This window comes from Lottia gigantea (genome assembly GCF_000327385.1).
Source record: "Lottia gigantea unplaced genomic scaffold LOTGIsca_84, whole genome shotgun sequence".
NCBI classification, from domain to species: Eukaryota; Metazoa; Mollusca; class Gastropoda; family Lottiidae; genus Lottia; species Lottia gigantea.
Genome location: NW_008710779.1, coordinates 135,334 through 153,491, shown reverse-complemented (window position 1 = coordinate 153,491; position 18,158 = coordinate 135,334). Strand labels below are relative to the sequence as shown.

Genomic DNA, 18,158 nt, shown 5'->3' with positions numbered 1-18,158 from the left:
TTCTGAGTCTAAAGCGTGATTGGTCAAAAAGAATGGCGCATCTGTCCCTGTCACTGTTAGACAGTGAACACATTATGTTTTGGTTGTGTGATAAACTATTAAATTGCAGTTAGAACAGAATAATTTTTTTCCACATGTTTAACTACAAGTTAATTGGGTATTTGTATCAAGGGAAAAGAGTTGAAAATGACTTGTTCACTTGATTGAAGAGTTTTGACCAGTTTCCATCTGTTCCAATTCTGGCTTCAATTGAACGGTACAGACTGAATATGTTACATTTAACATTTTCCCATATATTTCATTCTCTGCCATTTTGAATTCTTTCTGCACCTACTAATTTTTTCGAAAGCGTTCTAAACTCTGCTCCAACTTGTTTTATTGAATATTTAGTTGATTCCATGAATCCCGAATGTGCAGAACTCGTTTATCGAGTGGCCACTAACTGTAATATATTAATATGTGCTGTTTGTACAATTTCAATGGTTTGCATTAAGGGAAAAAAATGAAATCTCTTCATGTAAGAAGCAAGTTAGATGGGTTTCCTTATTTTTTTAGTGTCTAATTAAGCAAACTGATTGATTAATTTGTGTTTCTAGTCAATTATTACCTATTCTTAATCACATCATTATGTTCTTATTGCATATTATTAAGAGTTATAACCAATCATAAATGTCCATGTATGTACAGTCGGAATAAACAAAAAAAACTTACTTGATCGGTCACTCATTGGAATTATGTTGGTATTTCTCTTCTAATTTAGCTAATTTTGAATTAAGGTCATGTAAGACAAACTGGTATTTTTCAAAGTCATTATATCTTCTCTATTTTCTATTCATATAAGAATTAGCATTTTCATTTTCATAATTGAAAATAAGAGAACCCATCTTTAAAAGTGCCCTCACACAATTTAATACCAGTTGCATATGTATGCAAATAATGAAAGTGGTCATGATTACTGAATGCAACTTACAACTCAATTGCATGAAAGTTGCATTCGAAACTTATGATCGCCATTCTTATTTGCCCTCAGCAATGTAGTGAGGGCACCTTAATTCATAAAGATTACACAAGATCATGAATGAAACAAATCTTTCAAATTGAATAGACTGAAGACCGCATAGCCTGAAACTCTGAGTAACATCATGATTTAAGTTCTGTTTGGATATTTCTATATTGCTCTACAATTGATGTATTGAGCACTATCTTAACTGTGAAAATATTTTATTATTATTGTATAATTTCAGACCTATCAAATTGGAACATTTTGAGGAACAACTTGCCAATTTACAGAAGGATTCTAATCTGTTGTTTTCTGAAGAATTTGAGGTAAGCTAGTCTGGAGATACATTCAGTAACCTTTGATAATCTTTGAAGGTTATGGAGGTCAGATTTTGATAGACAGGTAAAACAATTCTATAATGTTGAAGGCTACTTACTGACTTTGTAATAAAGATATAAGAGTTCATAAAATGAAATTTTTCATTAAATCTTCCAGTGAAAAATTGAACGAAATTTGTTTTGTTATAATGACAATTTTCAATATAGGCCTACTAGGCCTGGCCTAGACCATGACCCGCAAAAAGGCCTCGATTAATATTCTTGCTGTAAAAGATAATGCCTTGCTTTTTTTAGGGCATTGCAGAACTTAGTCCTAAACATGATAGTATAGCTGCCCAAAAAGAAGAAAATAAACCTAAGAACAGATATGTTAATATTTTAGCTTGTAAGTATATGATTGTTTTGCTTGTTATTAAGGTGCTAAATTCACACCCACGAGATACATTTTAAAGCGTTATAGTCATCTAAATATATGGCAATGGTCTACCAGCTGCTCAATTTTAGCCATCAGCATCCCTTTCAAGAATAAAAACTGTAATTTGACGCTCCTGCAATCCAGAACAAAGTTACCACTATAGTTTAGAATGTTGTTCTATCCTTATATTTTCATTGGATGTCATGATGTCGGTAATATCTGCATGTGAGAACGTTAAGGGGACAGATGCGGAATTTCCTTGGTCTCAGAAACGTGAATTATACCGCCAAGCTTAGTGGAAATGTTCACAGCTTACCGTAGAAATTTCAGCCTTCAAATCCAAGTGTTTCCATAATTATCTATGTTTGAAAGTTATCTCAATGTGTTGTCACAAACAGACCTAATATTTGAATATTTTTTGATGACGCCATGTGTAAAGACTAAATCATTCTGTCCCACTTCATCTACAACAGAAGATGTCTTGGTGTCAGAGACTATATCAACAAGACGTCCATTTTCGGATACCCACATTTTTAGAAAGAGAATAGGCTTGTGAACGAAATAAATAAAATTTAAATTTCATGTTTGAGGTCTATTTGAAGGAATATGCGATTTTTGTACAGTTTTAAGTAGTTCTGAAGACTTTTTACAGACATTCAAGGTCCAAATCAACCCTCTTAAATGCCCCACCTGTCCCTTTAATAATTTCTGCTTTCGATTGTGTTGAATTTCGGGGAAACCAGCCTCTGATCTCAATTTATTTAAATTCAAAGCAAATATTAATGTAACTTCATCCCATTTAAGTGGGATTTTGTCAACGTTATCAGTCTATAATCCTTAGTATTACACATTTATATATTTTCCTTGTATTCATGTTTGTTCTCATACTTGTAGTTGACCATAGTAGAGTCAAGTTATTACCAATAGATGATGATGAAACAACAGATTATATCAATGCAAATTATATACCAGTAAGTGTGCTATTCTAATCACTTCTAAGAGTAGCAAACAGTTCAATTGTCCAGAACATCTTATACATTAAAGTCCAACTCCAGACATTTTGTTCTTTTTTTACTGATCACTCTAGCCATTCTGGATAATTTTTAGTACTTTTAGCATATCTATGTTAATCAATTCAACCAATGAAAAATTGTGACGGTATAAGGGGAATCTTTGACATAAAAATTGGTAGTTGTTCTCAGGCATATAATCTCTAGCCTTGATTCCTCCTTCAACTCAACAAAATTTCTTCCTTTGGACATAGATAAAATGGAAATACCAATTAAAGGTTTTATCAAACCCAGAAAATGTTTGGGTTTTATAAATGATGGCAAGGTTCTACTCCTAGAAATTTCTTAGAATTAGAAATGAGCAAGTTCTCATGAAATATTTTTTTTTTGTCTAGGGTTATAAATCACAACGAGAATATATAGCTACACAAGGTCCACTAGTAACTAATGTAGGTGGTGTAGATATTAGTACTATACCTGATTTCTGGAGAATGATTTGGGAACAACGAGTAGCCATAATAGTCATGTTATCAGATTTAACAGAAAAGGGAAAGGTATGTTTTTTAAATGGTTTTTATCAATAATTGATGAAAATATAACAGTATTTCATGATCCTTATGATCTCATCGTTTCTAAGTGAATTTCTTTGAACATTATTTGAGTAAGTAAGCCATAAGATTTTACTAGTTATCCTTAACTGACCTATAACACAATTCTGCTAAGCATGCTTTACCATCTCTGTATTTGTATCAAATTGAATAATATCTTCAGTTTATTTATTAACATTTCAAGGAGAATAAATTTTTAACATATTCTCTTCTTTTGATTTACCCTATATCTGCCCATTTGGGAGGATAACTTCTATCATAGGGCTACCTTTCAAAAGGTGTTGCATTTAGGGTTGGGTAAAACGATCGAAATAATCGATTATCGTCACAAGGAATTGATCATTTTCATTTTGATTATCAAATTTTATTATCGATTACATGTCAAAGTTACATATTCTCCACTGTACCTGTTAACAAGTAGTAATCTCTTCCACATAGTTTAACTTCACCACATAGATTACCCACAATAAACTATAATAACTGATCAAAGCAAGAATAAACTTCTATGACGCAAAAATAACCCATGAAATTGAGAATGTTGGTATGTTTAAAATTACAGGAATTAATTGAATTATTTTGATTATTAATGGATTATTGATCAGCACAGTCTGCCATTGATAATCAATCTCAATTTGGTCATGGATTTAATTGTATTTTTGTAGCCCAAAGTTGATAAATACTGGAAAGATCAAGGTGAAAGTGAACAATATGGTGATATCATAGTTGAGGTCACAAGTGTATCTGTACTTAATAAATATACTATCAAAATCTTTGAAATGAAATTGGTAAGTATAATGTGGTGGTATATTTGAAGAGTTTAAATACCCTTCAGAAAATGTGATACATTTACAAGAAATCTATGCATTTTGCCAGAATGACACCAGTATTTTCATAATGGTTCCTTGTCACATCTCAAGATAAAACCAGACAAGTCCATAACTTGCCAAAAGCAAAAAGGCATATATATATAGGAAATCACTTGAAGTTATTTGTCCTTTGTCTGAACCAGTTTTGCAGATGGATGTTCGCAACATATGGATGCAGATCACACTGCAAGAAGACCTATAAGAAATGCATATACGAAAATGCTCTCCTTGACCCCTTAAGAGAAAATGGTACAAGTTATTTGTCCTTTGTCTGTACCAGTCTCGAGATGGATGTTTGCAACATCTGAAAGGAGATCAGTCCACTCCATAACTGACTCATTTAATTTGATGCATCTTTAGGGTGAAGAAGTAAGGAAAGTTCGTCATTTCTTCCTACCTGGTTGGGAAGATTATCGTGCCAATTTACAACCAGAAGATGTGTTAGAATTTCTCAGTGTTGTTAGACAAGAAGTTAAACCAATTGATAAAGGTCCTATGGTCGTTCACTGCAGGTAATAAAACTGTTTGCAAAGACAAGCTGGATTTTTCCTTTAAGTCTTCAAATTATCAATAAAAGCCTAAAGGGAATTGCTCAGAAAAAACATTATCTTGTCAGGCAGCGACCGGAAAAAACTTAGGAAGACAGTGTTTTGAGGTGAAATAAAATCTGCTGAAAAATATCAGGCAACAACCCAAAATTTTTGGGGCAAACCAGCCTGTCCCCCTATACAGTGCCAGTACGCCTATGGAATTGCATATAGTTCGCCAACATCTAACCTTTTGTACAGTTTCCACAAGTGAACATAAGACATTTTTTGCCATAAACTTAAAAGCATGTCTCAATGGTGCATTAAAAGAAATCAGATATTTTGTTCTTATTATCTTAATGTCTAATTTCTAGTGCTGGTGTTGGACGAACAGGAACATTTATAGCATTAGATATATTTCAACAATATATTAATGAACGTGACATGTCATCAGATATTGATATCTATGATCTTGTTCTCAGAATGAGAAAATTCCGACAACATATGGTGCAGTCAGAGGTAAGAATTTTTCATTTCGTGACCCCCATGGGCAGTCGTGATCCCCTTTTAAAACTTATAAGTATTTATAACCACCCTGGTGGGAGAAAACCCATTGGCTAAAAGACAAAGAGTCTACTTTGCCACCAACCAGTCTGCCAAAGCTAATGCTAAAGAAGTGAACCTATCTATCCTAAGAGAAACACACCAGTCGTCTCTCACTTCTCAACTACCAAATAATCAACTGACTAGGCACCAACCTGGACCTAACACAGTCCATAGCCAATAGGCCCTCCATTTAACTCCTTTGGATTAGCAGATTGCAAACTTTCCAACCACATGGGATCAATGACAAAATCTAAACCTGGACACCCCTACTTCTCTCTTTAAGAATCTTTGATATTTGTAGCGTCTGACTGTTATAGCATAATCACACCCAGCCATACAGATTTTCCTCATTTCATTTAACTGCATGACCAAATAAAATGCAGAATAGCACCATAGTTTTCTTGTTTGTATAGTAAGTTTATATGAATAATGCAAACTTCAGGGTCAAATGAGTACTGTGGTAGGTTATAACCTTGGTAACACCTGATGCTTTAAATGAGTTTAAAGTCCCTTTCACAAGGTCCACATAGCTAATAATGTAATCTTTGTATAGTTTATGGTATATACAATAGATAATGACAGCCATAAACAACAAACTATCATAGAACTTTAGGGTGGATGAATATCTTAGCTTAGCATATAATCCTCCCTTCATCTCAAAATCCAACAAGACTTTCTCTATATAGTAAGGCCTTCCTTACTTTTTTGGTGAAAAATTGTTACATATTTAAAGGATGTAGCCATTATATTACCTTCTCTTTAAAGATACCATATTATGTGTCTATTTTCAGAAACAATACATTTTTATACATGAAACAATCAAAGAAATCATAAATCGAAGGAAGAAAAGGTTACAAGATAATGACACTGCTATCTATGAGAATACTGGTTTTTCCAACGAAGCTTTTGGTAAGTCAACAAATCATTCACAGTATTAAAGTGCTGTCTTGCTTATTAAAATGGTCGATGTTTTCATAAACATCATGGTGATCCTTTCTGATTTGGTTAAATGTCCTCATTTGACTATTCAGAAAAAGAATGGAGTGATGTCAATAGCCTATAGAAGTGGTGCAATGAAAATTTCAAGAAAACAATAATTAATGGCAAAATATTGTGTTGGGAAAATTTGAATGTTCCCGCTCATCATGACTTTTACTGAATTATTCATTTCTTTTGGTGCTTGTAATAGTTTAATTGCTTCTTATTCTGTTACAGTGCCTGATGACATTTACCAGAATATTGAAAATGGAAAACCTACAACCACACTATAGAGAAATCTAATAAAAACCACCAAAGCAATGAAATAATCAATTCCTTCCAAATAATGATTGTATCGCCTTACAAATTCTTGTGATTCTGCCACAATATGTCTTGGTCAATCCTGTTTTGTGCCTGCCTCCATATTCAGTAAGGGAACTATTACAACCAACAAGTTTGGACGTACAATTATCAGGTTGTTGAAGATATCAAGGTCACACCTTCAAGTCCAACAACAGTGGATGACAGGCTAAGATGGTGAAATTAGACAAATTATGGAAGAAAAGGTTTTATTGCCAACAAATCAACAGCAATGAGTGAACTGGTTGTATCCCTTTCCATTTTACACTCAAACTAAAGTAGGTTCTTTATAGGGTGAACAATTCATATAGTGCTTTCTTAAATCAAATTTAATTCTGTTTTTATATGCTTTTTAATACATGATAACTGTACAAGACGATACTTTTATTATAAGTTACAATACCTTTAACTGGAGGTTACAATGTCTTTTATGCAGTAGTTGAGAAAGGAAAATTAACCAAATTAGAATTGCAAGACGAAAACCAACACGAAACTATAAAATTCATAAATCCACATTTTACTAAATCAATATTGGCATGAAATGTGTCCAATATCAATCTTGAGTCATTTATGAAATTTTAGGGTTGCTTTTTGAGCCTACCATCAAATCCAAATTCAATATTAGGCATTTTTGACATCATAATTTTCTAAGTTTCAAGGTTTGTGAACATGACACTATGGTATCTGTCTTTTGAAATCATAATTCCATCGTCAGAAACATTTTCACTTCCTCTTGATCTACTTAAAAAGCATGAAGTTTAAAAAGTTGTTCAAATATATTTTTTAACCTACTTTTAACTTACAATTTTATTATACACTATTATTTCTCTACTTGTCTATCAAAGAATGTATATATTTTTCATTATTATTATTATATTTATATTATTATTTTATAATGCTTATATCCGACAGTGATATATCCATGTTTTAATCACATAATTGTTATCATATTGTAAACTTTGTTAATTTATATGCATTCAAAATGCATGAGTTGTGAATATTTGTTTTCTTTTGTGAATATTAGCTTTTGATATCAAATACCTATTTCATGATCCTTGATAACTGTCATTTTCAAAAGGTAACTTTAATCAAATTAATGCCAAAATTGACAAAAGGATAATAATAACTTCTGGGCACTGTTTCTAAAAAAAGTTTTATTACCATATTTTTTTTTGACAAATGGGGACCTAATGTCTTATGAAAATCCTTCAGGGAACTAAAATTGACGTCAAGTAAGTTATCTCATTCGAAGTTCCCACCTAAGCCAATTTGTTCATCAGCATCAGATATTAGTTTTCAGTGTACAAATTATGGTACCGGTATTCTGTTTTTACTATAAGCAATATTACCTAGCTGGCCTTAAGTCATACAGTGTATTTGAATTATTGAGAAGATTCAAATTATTGATTAGCAATTCTCTTGTTTTGAGATGGATCCCAAAACTTGTGTGATGTGCAAAAATATATTGGCTGGTTAACTAATACATAGCAATTCATTTTTCAATAATTATTGTTTTAATTTTCAAGGTAACAATCTTTTTATATTGTGCGCTAATTTTTGATATAACTTTCCATTTATGGTCTTCGTATCGTATTCTGATAACAAGTTTAATATGTTTAAACTATATAATTTCTTGCAATAGCATTTACAGATGAAAATATATTTAACCAGTGCCTTCCAGTACTTGTAATTTAGCCTTATTTCAAAGATGAACTGGCATAATAGGTGGCAGTATTATTGTACATTCATTGTAAAATACTGGAGAACGTCTCAAGAGTTAATTCTGGAGAATGTAGAGAGGCTTATGCATCAATCATCTTAAATAAAGTAGTTTAATTTTAACAATTTCTTTCAAAATATATTTGTAATTTGAATTTAAAGAGTGCATAGATTGTACTTAACTATGCAACTTTTGTGAATACCAATTGCTGCAGGGAATATATTGTTATCCTAGCAATGAAAAGTGCCTTTTTGTATAGTTTTATGTATAGATTTTGTATATTATTAAATGTTATGAAAATTAATGCTTTTATAGAACACGTACTTAGTACTTTTATTAAATATATCAAAAGCACCTCAATCAGATATGTGATATAAAGGATAATTTGAATTATTGTGTGATGTCATCAAGGTCCAAACGTGACTACTTACAAGGTTCTTAAAAGAACCTCTAATTTGGTTTCGGAAAGCTAGATACAAAGCAATTAGTTGACTTGCTCAAATTTTATTTTCTTAAATAAGTTTAAGATAATCATATATATTTCAAAATTATTTTTTTCACTAGTCGATATTGGGAAAGAAAACATTGTTTCAGTGGTATTACAATATACATCTCTTCAACCGTTCTGATATTTTTATAAGTATTTTCCTACCATTGCTGTTTGTCTTGGAAAATAATGAAAGTGAACTCATTTAAAACATTTTGATATTAAATACCTAAATGTCAGATTGCTTATATGTTATCAAATCAAAATATCATTTTCTATATCTGTGATATTACTATTTTTTCATACCTCAAGTTGGAGTCAAAAATTCATGAAAGAATCATTCCAGACTTGTTGCTCATTTTTTCATTACTTCTGCTCAAATAAAATCTTATATTGGTGCCATGAATTGGCAATAATTTCAGATAAACTGTACTGTCAATTTAATGCTTTATATTGATTAAAACAGAACACGTTTTTTTTTTAATCTTTAACACAGTGTCTTAAGCAGCACATTGATATATAAATAGAGGTAGTATAGTTTTAACTTACCATGTTTAGTAAGATGTAATACATTCTGGGATTTATGAACTATAAGGCACTAACATTTATTTGCTCTTTCTCAATGTTTTCTCAATTATTTTAATGTATCTATTGTGTTCATCCTCATTCTGTCTCCAGTATAAAATTCTGCTTTTTTGTAAAAGTTAAATTGAAATTATTTATTGTAGTTCAATAGTTGGTTAATATTTAACTCCTCTTTGGACCTGTCGGTAATCAAACATAAGCCAACACTGCAGAATATTGTGGAAATCAAGAGATACTGTACTCAAACAATGCAACTAATTTTAAGGGAGACTATTTAAGGATTTCAGGATTTTATACGAAATATAGGTCACTTTTGTATTTAGGTTCAAACTTACAAAATATTCAATATATGCAAAAGATTTTACTTTTGAGTTTGTTGAATTAACCCACCTATTTTAGTTTTGATTTAAAGATAATGTCGACTTTGTTTTAAACATAATTTCAACACACTTTGTGAGTAAGTAAACTGTAATATTCCAGGATCAGATCTAATAAGTATTTGTGATTAATTTTTTTTTAATTCTCAATTAGAACACTATTAAAATATATTGTTACTATACAATATCTGCTATTTGGTTGTATATTTTTTGTCTTTTTGCCAAGCAAGATGATGTCTTTTATTTGATAGATAATAGATATAATATTACAATACTTATATTATTTTTATAATCAGAGTAGGTATTCACTTTATGTCATTGTAGATAAGAGATATCTATTTTTCATATTAAAATTTATACAAAAAGCTGCTATTTTTTATTTATGCCGCAATATAGCCAATACCGGCATCTGGTTGTCTCTCATGATTTGGACCATAATTGTAGTGGGGGGTGTTGCAAGCGTGGAATACCATACAATTTACTCTTTTCGAAAAATCTGTTGGTACTTCTCTTTGGAGGAGTCCGCTAATATGGGTATCTTACTCCTGATTTTGCCATTCTTTGAACCAGATTTTTGATTGTCGAGGTATTGTCTTGCATTTACAGATTTTTATGTTATCGGAGATGACAGGCCTTAAAGTATCAGTTATTCTTCAAGAAGCCCCATTATGAAGAGAATTGTCATAAGTGGTGGGTATGTTTTGAAAATATGTATGTTGTTCATAAGGAAGGAATCACTTCTAATAAAATGATACTTTCTATTCAAATGAAGGCCATAAACCAAGGAATATCCTGTCTACTGACGTCATTGGAAAAGACCATTTTTAAACACTTAGATCTCATGTTCTACTAAATCTAAATTCAATCACATCTGATAATTGCCTATTCCCCCTAGGTCTGTCAAACCCTCCCTTCCACAAAAAATCAATTTGTTGAAGCCAAGATAAAAATAATATAACTGCATTTACCTTATCTTCAGCATGGTATGGTGAATATGCAATCAGTTGTTCTTTATGGATCCTTCATGAACTAGGTTACATGTGAATTATATTTGTTTCAGTTGCGGTCAACTATCAATCCCAAGGTCATCTAGAAAATCTGGCCACAAAAAAGTTCACAATGTCTAGAAGGCTAGAGGTTTTCATCACCATCATCCTAGGATATAATTTTGGTCTCAACACACTGTGTCTATTGTGCAAGGCTTCATCACAATTGGGCCTGCATATTTATAATAATTATTCATATTTAAACACCTTCAAGAATGCTGTAAAATTTTCAGACGTTCGCTTGGCCTACTGATCTTCGAACCACTATATGAGGATACTAGGCTCTATTATCGTCTGACATTACAAGGCCTTTGCGCATGTGCAGCTGAATGAGGTTACCTTTTTGATCTTTTTGCAACAAAGAGTCCTATACATTTTTGAGTAGCCTTAATACGCCCACGTAGTAATAATTATTCATATTTAAACACCTTCAAGAATGCTGTAAAATTTTCAGACGCCCGCTTGGCCTACTGATCTTCGAACCACTATATGAGGATACTAGGCTCTACTGTCGTCTGACATTACAAGGCCTTTGCGCATGTGCAGCTGAATGAGGTTACCTTTTTGAACTTTTTGCAACAAAGAGTCCTATACATTTTTGAGTAGCCTTAATACGCCCACGTAGTAAGTAACTGTAGATATTCGTCTTCTCGTCTTAATAGACTACTTGTGAACGCTTTGAGGCTGTAGAACTTGACGAAGATGTTTATCAAAATCCAAGATGAACCACATTCATCGAAAACAAACAAAAATCGAAAAATATTAAATATGTGTTATTGACCCTGAACTTCGAAACGAGTACAATTTTTAGCTAGTTAACACTCTAAAAGTCAAAATTCTGGGTGGATTTCGACGAACTTTGTTCATTATCACTCATGTATGAACCCATCGAAAATAAAAACAAATTCATATTTTTGATAGAGTTATTGCCCTTGAATTGCCAGCGTTACAGTTCTAAAATGCTAAAACATTCTTGATGGATTTTGACTAACAATGATGAAATTGTTTATAAACCTGATAAGAAAATTAGGTTTGGATGGTTGCGGTAATTGGTGTTCTACTAAATGTTTTGATTTGTTCCACCCTATAGGCCTTTATATTTTGGAGAATCAAATCCTCCCTTTCCAAAAAGCTGCCATAAAGCTGTCACTTGGCATGTGTTACCTTGCCTGGCAAGCTACCTTTATCAATTGGGTGCAATTTTCTCTAAAGACATATTAATGATCTGACAAAGAAGTAATAAAGAACACACTGAGAATTTTTTCTTTGTCTAATTGGATTAAGCTGGATTACAATAAACAGAAATCCAAATTCATAGAAAATCTACAACTTTTAATAATTTGAGATTTGCCGAAAATTCGAAAGGATTTGACCTTACTTCTTACTCATCTCGCCAAGCCCTTCCACGATTTCCTGATAACAAATTAGAAGGCATTCACACTACTTCTACTCATTTTCTATAAAATAATCTTTTCAATTAAAAAGCTTCTTTAGCACCATTGATCTTAATCCGAAACATCTGCCTCTATTCCTGTCCCTATAGGTATTTTTACAGTTATTGGCTACGCGCCAAATTACAACTTTCAAAAATAGCTATTCTGATGAGCAAAAAACATAACAGAGGCAGATGTTTCGGTCGATACTGATCTGTTATTAGTTATTATTCATCAATGGATTCATAAAAGCGTCACAAGACCCCTACTTTAGCATTTGATTTTCGAGGTCACAGTTTCACGAATTTATTTGAAAACGAATCCTTAAAGTAGCATAAGAATACATTTTTATTTCCTAGAATCGTGAAAGTTTTATAAATGGAGGAGCAGGGAGACCAGTTTCTGCACCATAAATTGGACACAATTTAAAGTCACAAGGACTTTCTCGCCAAGCATATCTGATACCAGAAGGAGCTATTCCCATGCATACATCGTAACTAATGGCAACCGATGTATTTGTTTTTGTTTCAATTGGCGCTGCTTTCCATTCGGTATCATTGGTGCATCTTATTGTATTTTCATTACAGCAAACCTAAAAACAGAAATATTTTTCGAATTGACCTATATGACCCAATTCAGATTTTGTCTAGACAATTGGTCAACTCTACCTTTAGCTCGAAAAGTTAGTTAAATTTGAAGTTTTAAAATATTTTCATGCTTAAGCTATAGTTATCAATTGTTTGTTTGTTTTGTTCTTTCTCAACGTCCTGGGATCATTGTGAAATGCAGAAAACTTGTGCAGTTAAGTGTCTGTAAAGAGTTGTTATAAAGCGCCGTTTTCTTGTTTTCAAATATATAAAACAACCACTACCTCAAAACCAACTTCAGACCTCACTTCTATTGGCATTTTACCATTATTATACGTGATTTCAATCCCTCGTGTTCTGGAATCCTTGGTATATTTTGATGGAAAAGGACCTTCGTATTCAACGTGTTTATCGTTATAGGCTACTGCTCTACCAGATAATGTTAACCGTAAACCAACATCTTGCTTGTCTCTCGGGTGAATTCTTAAATATAGGTATTGAAAGGTTAATAACATTAAGCTACGATGTATTCGAAGGAGGGGTTACTAAAATATGATTTACCCATCTTAAAAATTCAATCTTAGATTACGAAGTTTCTGTCTATGGCATATACCTTCGATCAGAAACCTTTCCTGTATTATCCTTACTACTAATGTATAGTTTGGCCAACTCCTTTGATCGAAGGGTTTATTTATCTTTATCACGAAGACAAAAAAGATAAGGCATATTAATTTAGTAAAAATATTGCTTGGATGCAATAAAAATCGGCCAAAATCTGGTTAGATTTCTAATCAGATCTGGTACTGGGCTTAATGTGAACCTATGAAAAGTTATTTAAAAACTGAAAACAATTTTGAAGCAGTATGCATTGTCATATTTAGTAATTACACAATAATATACATACGCTCCAGATGGTGAATTAAAGTCGGGTAAATCCATAGCAACCGCCATAAATGTTTTGTGCATATCCGCATTCGGTACTTTACCCTGTTCAGATGTCTGAGACCATCGTAAATCTGGAAACGTACCAATTATATCTGGGTCATTTTCGTATGATGCCAACTATAAACAGAGTAAATTTATCTTATAGATATATCCGATCACCGTAGTAGCGTCCAAATTAAAAGAATTGTTTGCCATAGCATGAAGTTTACACTCACAATGTAAAATTGCACAGAATTAGAGTCGCAAGATACCATTAACATCATACACATTTTTATATACTAATTGTTAGTAACACCAATGACACGTTTGTAGGGGCAATGACCAATTATCCAACGTAAAAAAGTGAACGAGGATTTATTATGCTACAATTTCGGATGGACATTGTATCTAGGTAAGGAAAGCTACTGAAATTTGCCTATAATCTAGAAAATTAGTCCTATTCAATAAACTGGCTATTTGGCCGTAATTTACAACTTACTGAATATTGTTACCTGAACAAATCCAAAAGGAAAATCTTTTTTCGTTTCACCATTAGAATGGGTGTGGAATTTACTTCTCCAATCTTCGATCAAAGCTTGGAACTGACAAGAATAATTTGGAACATTCGAAGAAAGATGCAATGCATTTCGCTCTCCTGTTAAAAAAAATTGGATAACAATCATAGCATAATAGTATACAATTGTGTTTCTTAATTTACAAGTATTAAAATGCAACATGTGTCTTAATTCATCGTTTATCAGTGAAATAAGGCAAAGCTCTTACCTTGGTACCACAGAACACCATAAATTGTCGTGTCTAATAGAGGGTGTATCATGGCATTCCATAGAAGACTTTCTCTCACACTGTATGAAAGAAAAGCATAAATGTTGTTATACAAACGAATTAAGCTGCAATTTGACTAGAAATAGAATGGACCAATGGTCATAGATGACTCTTAGATCAATGTTCAATATTGACAGCAGTTTGAAATGATAAACTGATATACTTCCACTTAGTTCTTCATTGTCTTGTTCGAGGGATGTTCGAGGTTTCTTTTGTTTCATTCAGACGACAGCCACAGTACGAGTCGATCTGTCTGGCAATTCAACTCACCTATCTGAATTTGATTCTGGACATTTGGTAATTGCTTCTGAAGATGACCATGCTTCTATTGATGATGAGTCTGTAGAGGATTGAATTAATCCTATGGGATACAATAACGATGGAAATATGTATTGAGCATATAACCAACATACAGCACTAAAACTTGGTATAGAATCTGAAAAATGAATCACCCCCCTTTAGGATGAGAGATAAAGGTTTCGAGGTTTGATCTTTGAATTACTCGATCTCACTGAAACACATCATTCCAAGACACCTTTAAGAATAACTTTGTACTTGTGGCATTTATATATAGGGACAGGTGTGCCATTTTTTTACCAATCATACCAGTCTCAGAAACGGGATTTCTTTTAGCTAAACAGATCAGTTATAGTGTTCACAGCTCACCGTCGAAATTTGAGCCTTCAAATCCATGTATGTCTAGAATTATCCGCGATTGAATGTTAAGATGACGACTCGTCAATTTAAGATACTCTTTTATATATACAATAGACATGGGCTTAATAGGAAAAGTTAGTATAGAACACATAGGCATTTCAATTGTTAAAGGTTTACTCACAAGACGTTGGTAAAGACCATTTTGTTTTGATTATGTTTACATCCTCTAAAGGTTGAAGGGATTCATCTTTACCTATCCTCAACACACGTATATTCTTAAATGTCAATGACTTGACCAATTCTAAAGAACTGTTAAAAATCTGAAATAGTGAAACATATTTGTATTATGAAGGTGGTATTTTTTAAAAAAAAAAAAATCGCGTTTGATTCGCCATCGGTATTATCATCATCGTTTGTTTTGTTCTTTATGACCAAGTTTTATGCATTTAATTTGTTCTTTGCAAATAATTTGGCGTTTAGTTCACCCAGGGAGATTTTATTTTGATTGAATAGTCAAGAGATTCTCTATGAAATAGTAAAGGGAATGATTTGTTCTTGTTCAGTACAATTGTGGGTGATTTTTTCTATCTTTGGAGTGATTATCGTAGTAGTGTACTTGGTCATCGGTTTGCACCCAATACCCCCACTTCATTTCCACTAACAAATTTAATAATACGATACTTGTATTTCTATCCCCAAAATATGTGTCCAAACAAATTTAGAGTAGAGAACTCTCTAAGATGCCCCCCTCCCCCCCCCCTTCAATAAAGTCAGTCTGACCCCTACTTGTATCCCCAGTATCGGGAGGACGGTGCCGCCACGATTGGTCATGCACTGTTTTATTTAGATTGGCAATGGTACTTACACTATTCATAGCAAAGTCCATGTTACTTTGTCCCGAACATATCCAAACATCTCCAAACAGTACATCCCTGATCAAAAGTTGGCCTTCGCTTGAGGAGATCGATATATTAAATGTAAATGTATCTTTTATAGGTGGAAGTTTTATTTTCCATATAATTTCTTCTGCTTCTTTATTTCTGATTATTCTAGTCCACACCTGAAGCCTCCTATCACCTCCTTTAATCTCGACTGTAACCTTATCACCAATCTTACTGCCTGTTCCCCATAAAATAGCCCTTTGAGGACCTCTCTGTAGTACCATGTCATCACCATAATATGAAGCTAGTTTCAGTTCTGTTGACACGTGAGCTTCAATGAAAGAAATAAATTGCCTTAATTATTAAATTTGAATTATTAATTCAGAATCCAACGAACAATAAATTCATCTTGCAAATCTGAATGTTTTGTTTCCTGTTTTTTTTTTCGGGGATGACGCCATCTGACGAAATTGTTAAAATTATCATGTTCTAGGTCATTCGCCCAAAAAAACATTTCCTGGTATATTATTCTTTGTCCAACACTGACTCATTTTGTCTAACTTACCAAATTACGAATACTAAAACTAAACTTTCGATGACGTCACTAATCGCAAAGGGCCATATGTGATAAAGCATATTTTACGATAAGTGACGACATTTTTATTGTGGAATCGCAGGAACCACAGACGTCCACTGAAAATTGGAATGGTGCAAATTGATGCTATCAGTGTCTCCGGTAAACATACAAAAATGTAGAAAAACCTCTCAAAAATCCCGTTAAATAACTTATTGAACGATAGGTATTAAGATGTAACCTTTTGATAATAGCCAGCATGAATTAAAAAAATATATTACAGTATTGAACTTACCTATAATTAAACAAAGTCCAAATAACTTAATCCACATTATTGAATTCTTATACATATTGTACCACGTTTACATCCAAATTAAAATTGCAAGTTCGTTCATTATGTCACTATCTCATTTCAGAAAAATATGTTTGTAAGATAGCTGAGATGACAAATTCAAATGTAAAGTGATATCAGGTGTGTTTTCTTGGATCAAACTATTATCTATTTCAATTTAACTCCTGTATACTCGATTTACTTTTGTTCTTGAAGAAGGGGTGTATTCAACGGTTCAGCGAATTCAAAACATAGGAACTTGTTTACTGCAGGAACTTCAAAAAATGGATTGACATTTTTTTGAAAAATAAATGTAAAAATTGTAATTTGGATATTCATTTCGAAAGCAGAACAGAATATTCTAAGAAATTTTGCAATATCTGGCAATCTTGTAGGGGTAATTTCGAATTTTTCTAAAAAATACGACGATTATACTTAGTCAAAAAAGAGGGGTAGATGCAGCTTGGGAAAATTATCACGAAATGTTTTGCTTTTTTTTTAAATTTTGTGATACATGTATTTATTTGTTGCTAAGTAAGCAAGACATTGCTATTTTCAAAATGACCATCAAGCAGTCAACTTCTCTGAATATTTTCAGAATGACCACCAACGAGCCAAAAGCTCTGAATATTTTGCAGAGTAACCATCAAGCAGCCCGAATTTCTGAATATTTTCGGCAAGCAGTTGAAAGCTCTGAATATTTTCAAGATGATCATCTAGCAGCCCAAATTCCTGAATATTTTTTAGATTAACCATGAAGCAGCCAACGTTCTGAATAACCATGAAGCAGCCCAAAATATAAAATATGTTCAGCCAAAAATTCTGAATATTTTCAAAAATAACCATGAAGCAGCCCAAAATTCTGAATATTTTCTAGAACGACCATAAAGCAGCCAATTTTTTTTAATATTGTCAGAATGACCACAAGTCAACAATTATGAATATTTTCAGATAACCATGAAGCAACTAACTTTTCTGAATATTTTCAAATTGATCTGCACATTT

General features: G+C 32.5%; 2 protein-coding genes across 2 annotated transcripts; one reads left to right on the top strand and one right to left on the bottom strand.

The window, feature by feature from the left end:
• Positions 1 to 1,236: 1,236 nt before the first annotated feature.
• LOTGIDRAFT_133495 (hypothetical protein) lies at positions 1,237 to 6,308 on the top strand (the record flags this gene model as incomplete). Its single annotated transcript, XM_009067600.1, has 8 exons — positions 1,237 to 1,326; positions 1,633 to 1,723; positions 2,648 to 2,724; positions 3,159 to 3,317; positions 4,034 to 4,156; positions 4,598 to 4,749; positions 5,139 to 5,283; positions 6,162 to 6,308. Coding segments are annotated over 8 exons (984 nt in total), but the record flags the coding sequence as incomplete, so codon positions are not given.
• A 6,403-nt stretch (positions 6,309 to 12,711) lies between these two features.
• Positions 12,712 to 16,562, bottom strand: LOTGIDRAFT_133472 (hypothetical protein; the record flags this gene model as incomplete). Its single annotated transcript, XM_009067599.1, has 8 exons — positions 12,712 to 12,948; positions 13,225 to 13,426; positions 13,848 to 14,005; positions 14,380 to 14,522; positions 14,651 to 14,730; positions 14,981 to 15,146; positions 15,549 to 15,687; positions 16,233 to 16,562. Coding segments are annotated over 8 exons (1,455 nt in total), but the record flags the coding sequence as incomplete, so codon positions are not given.
• Between the last annotated feature and the right edge of the window lie 1,596 nt (positions 16,563 to 18,158).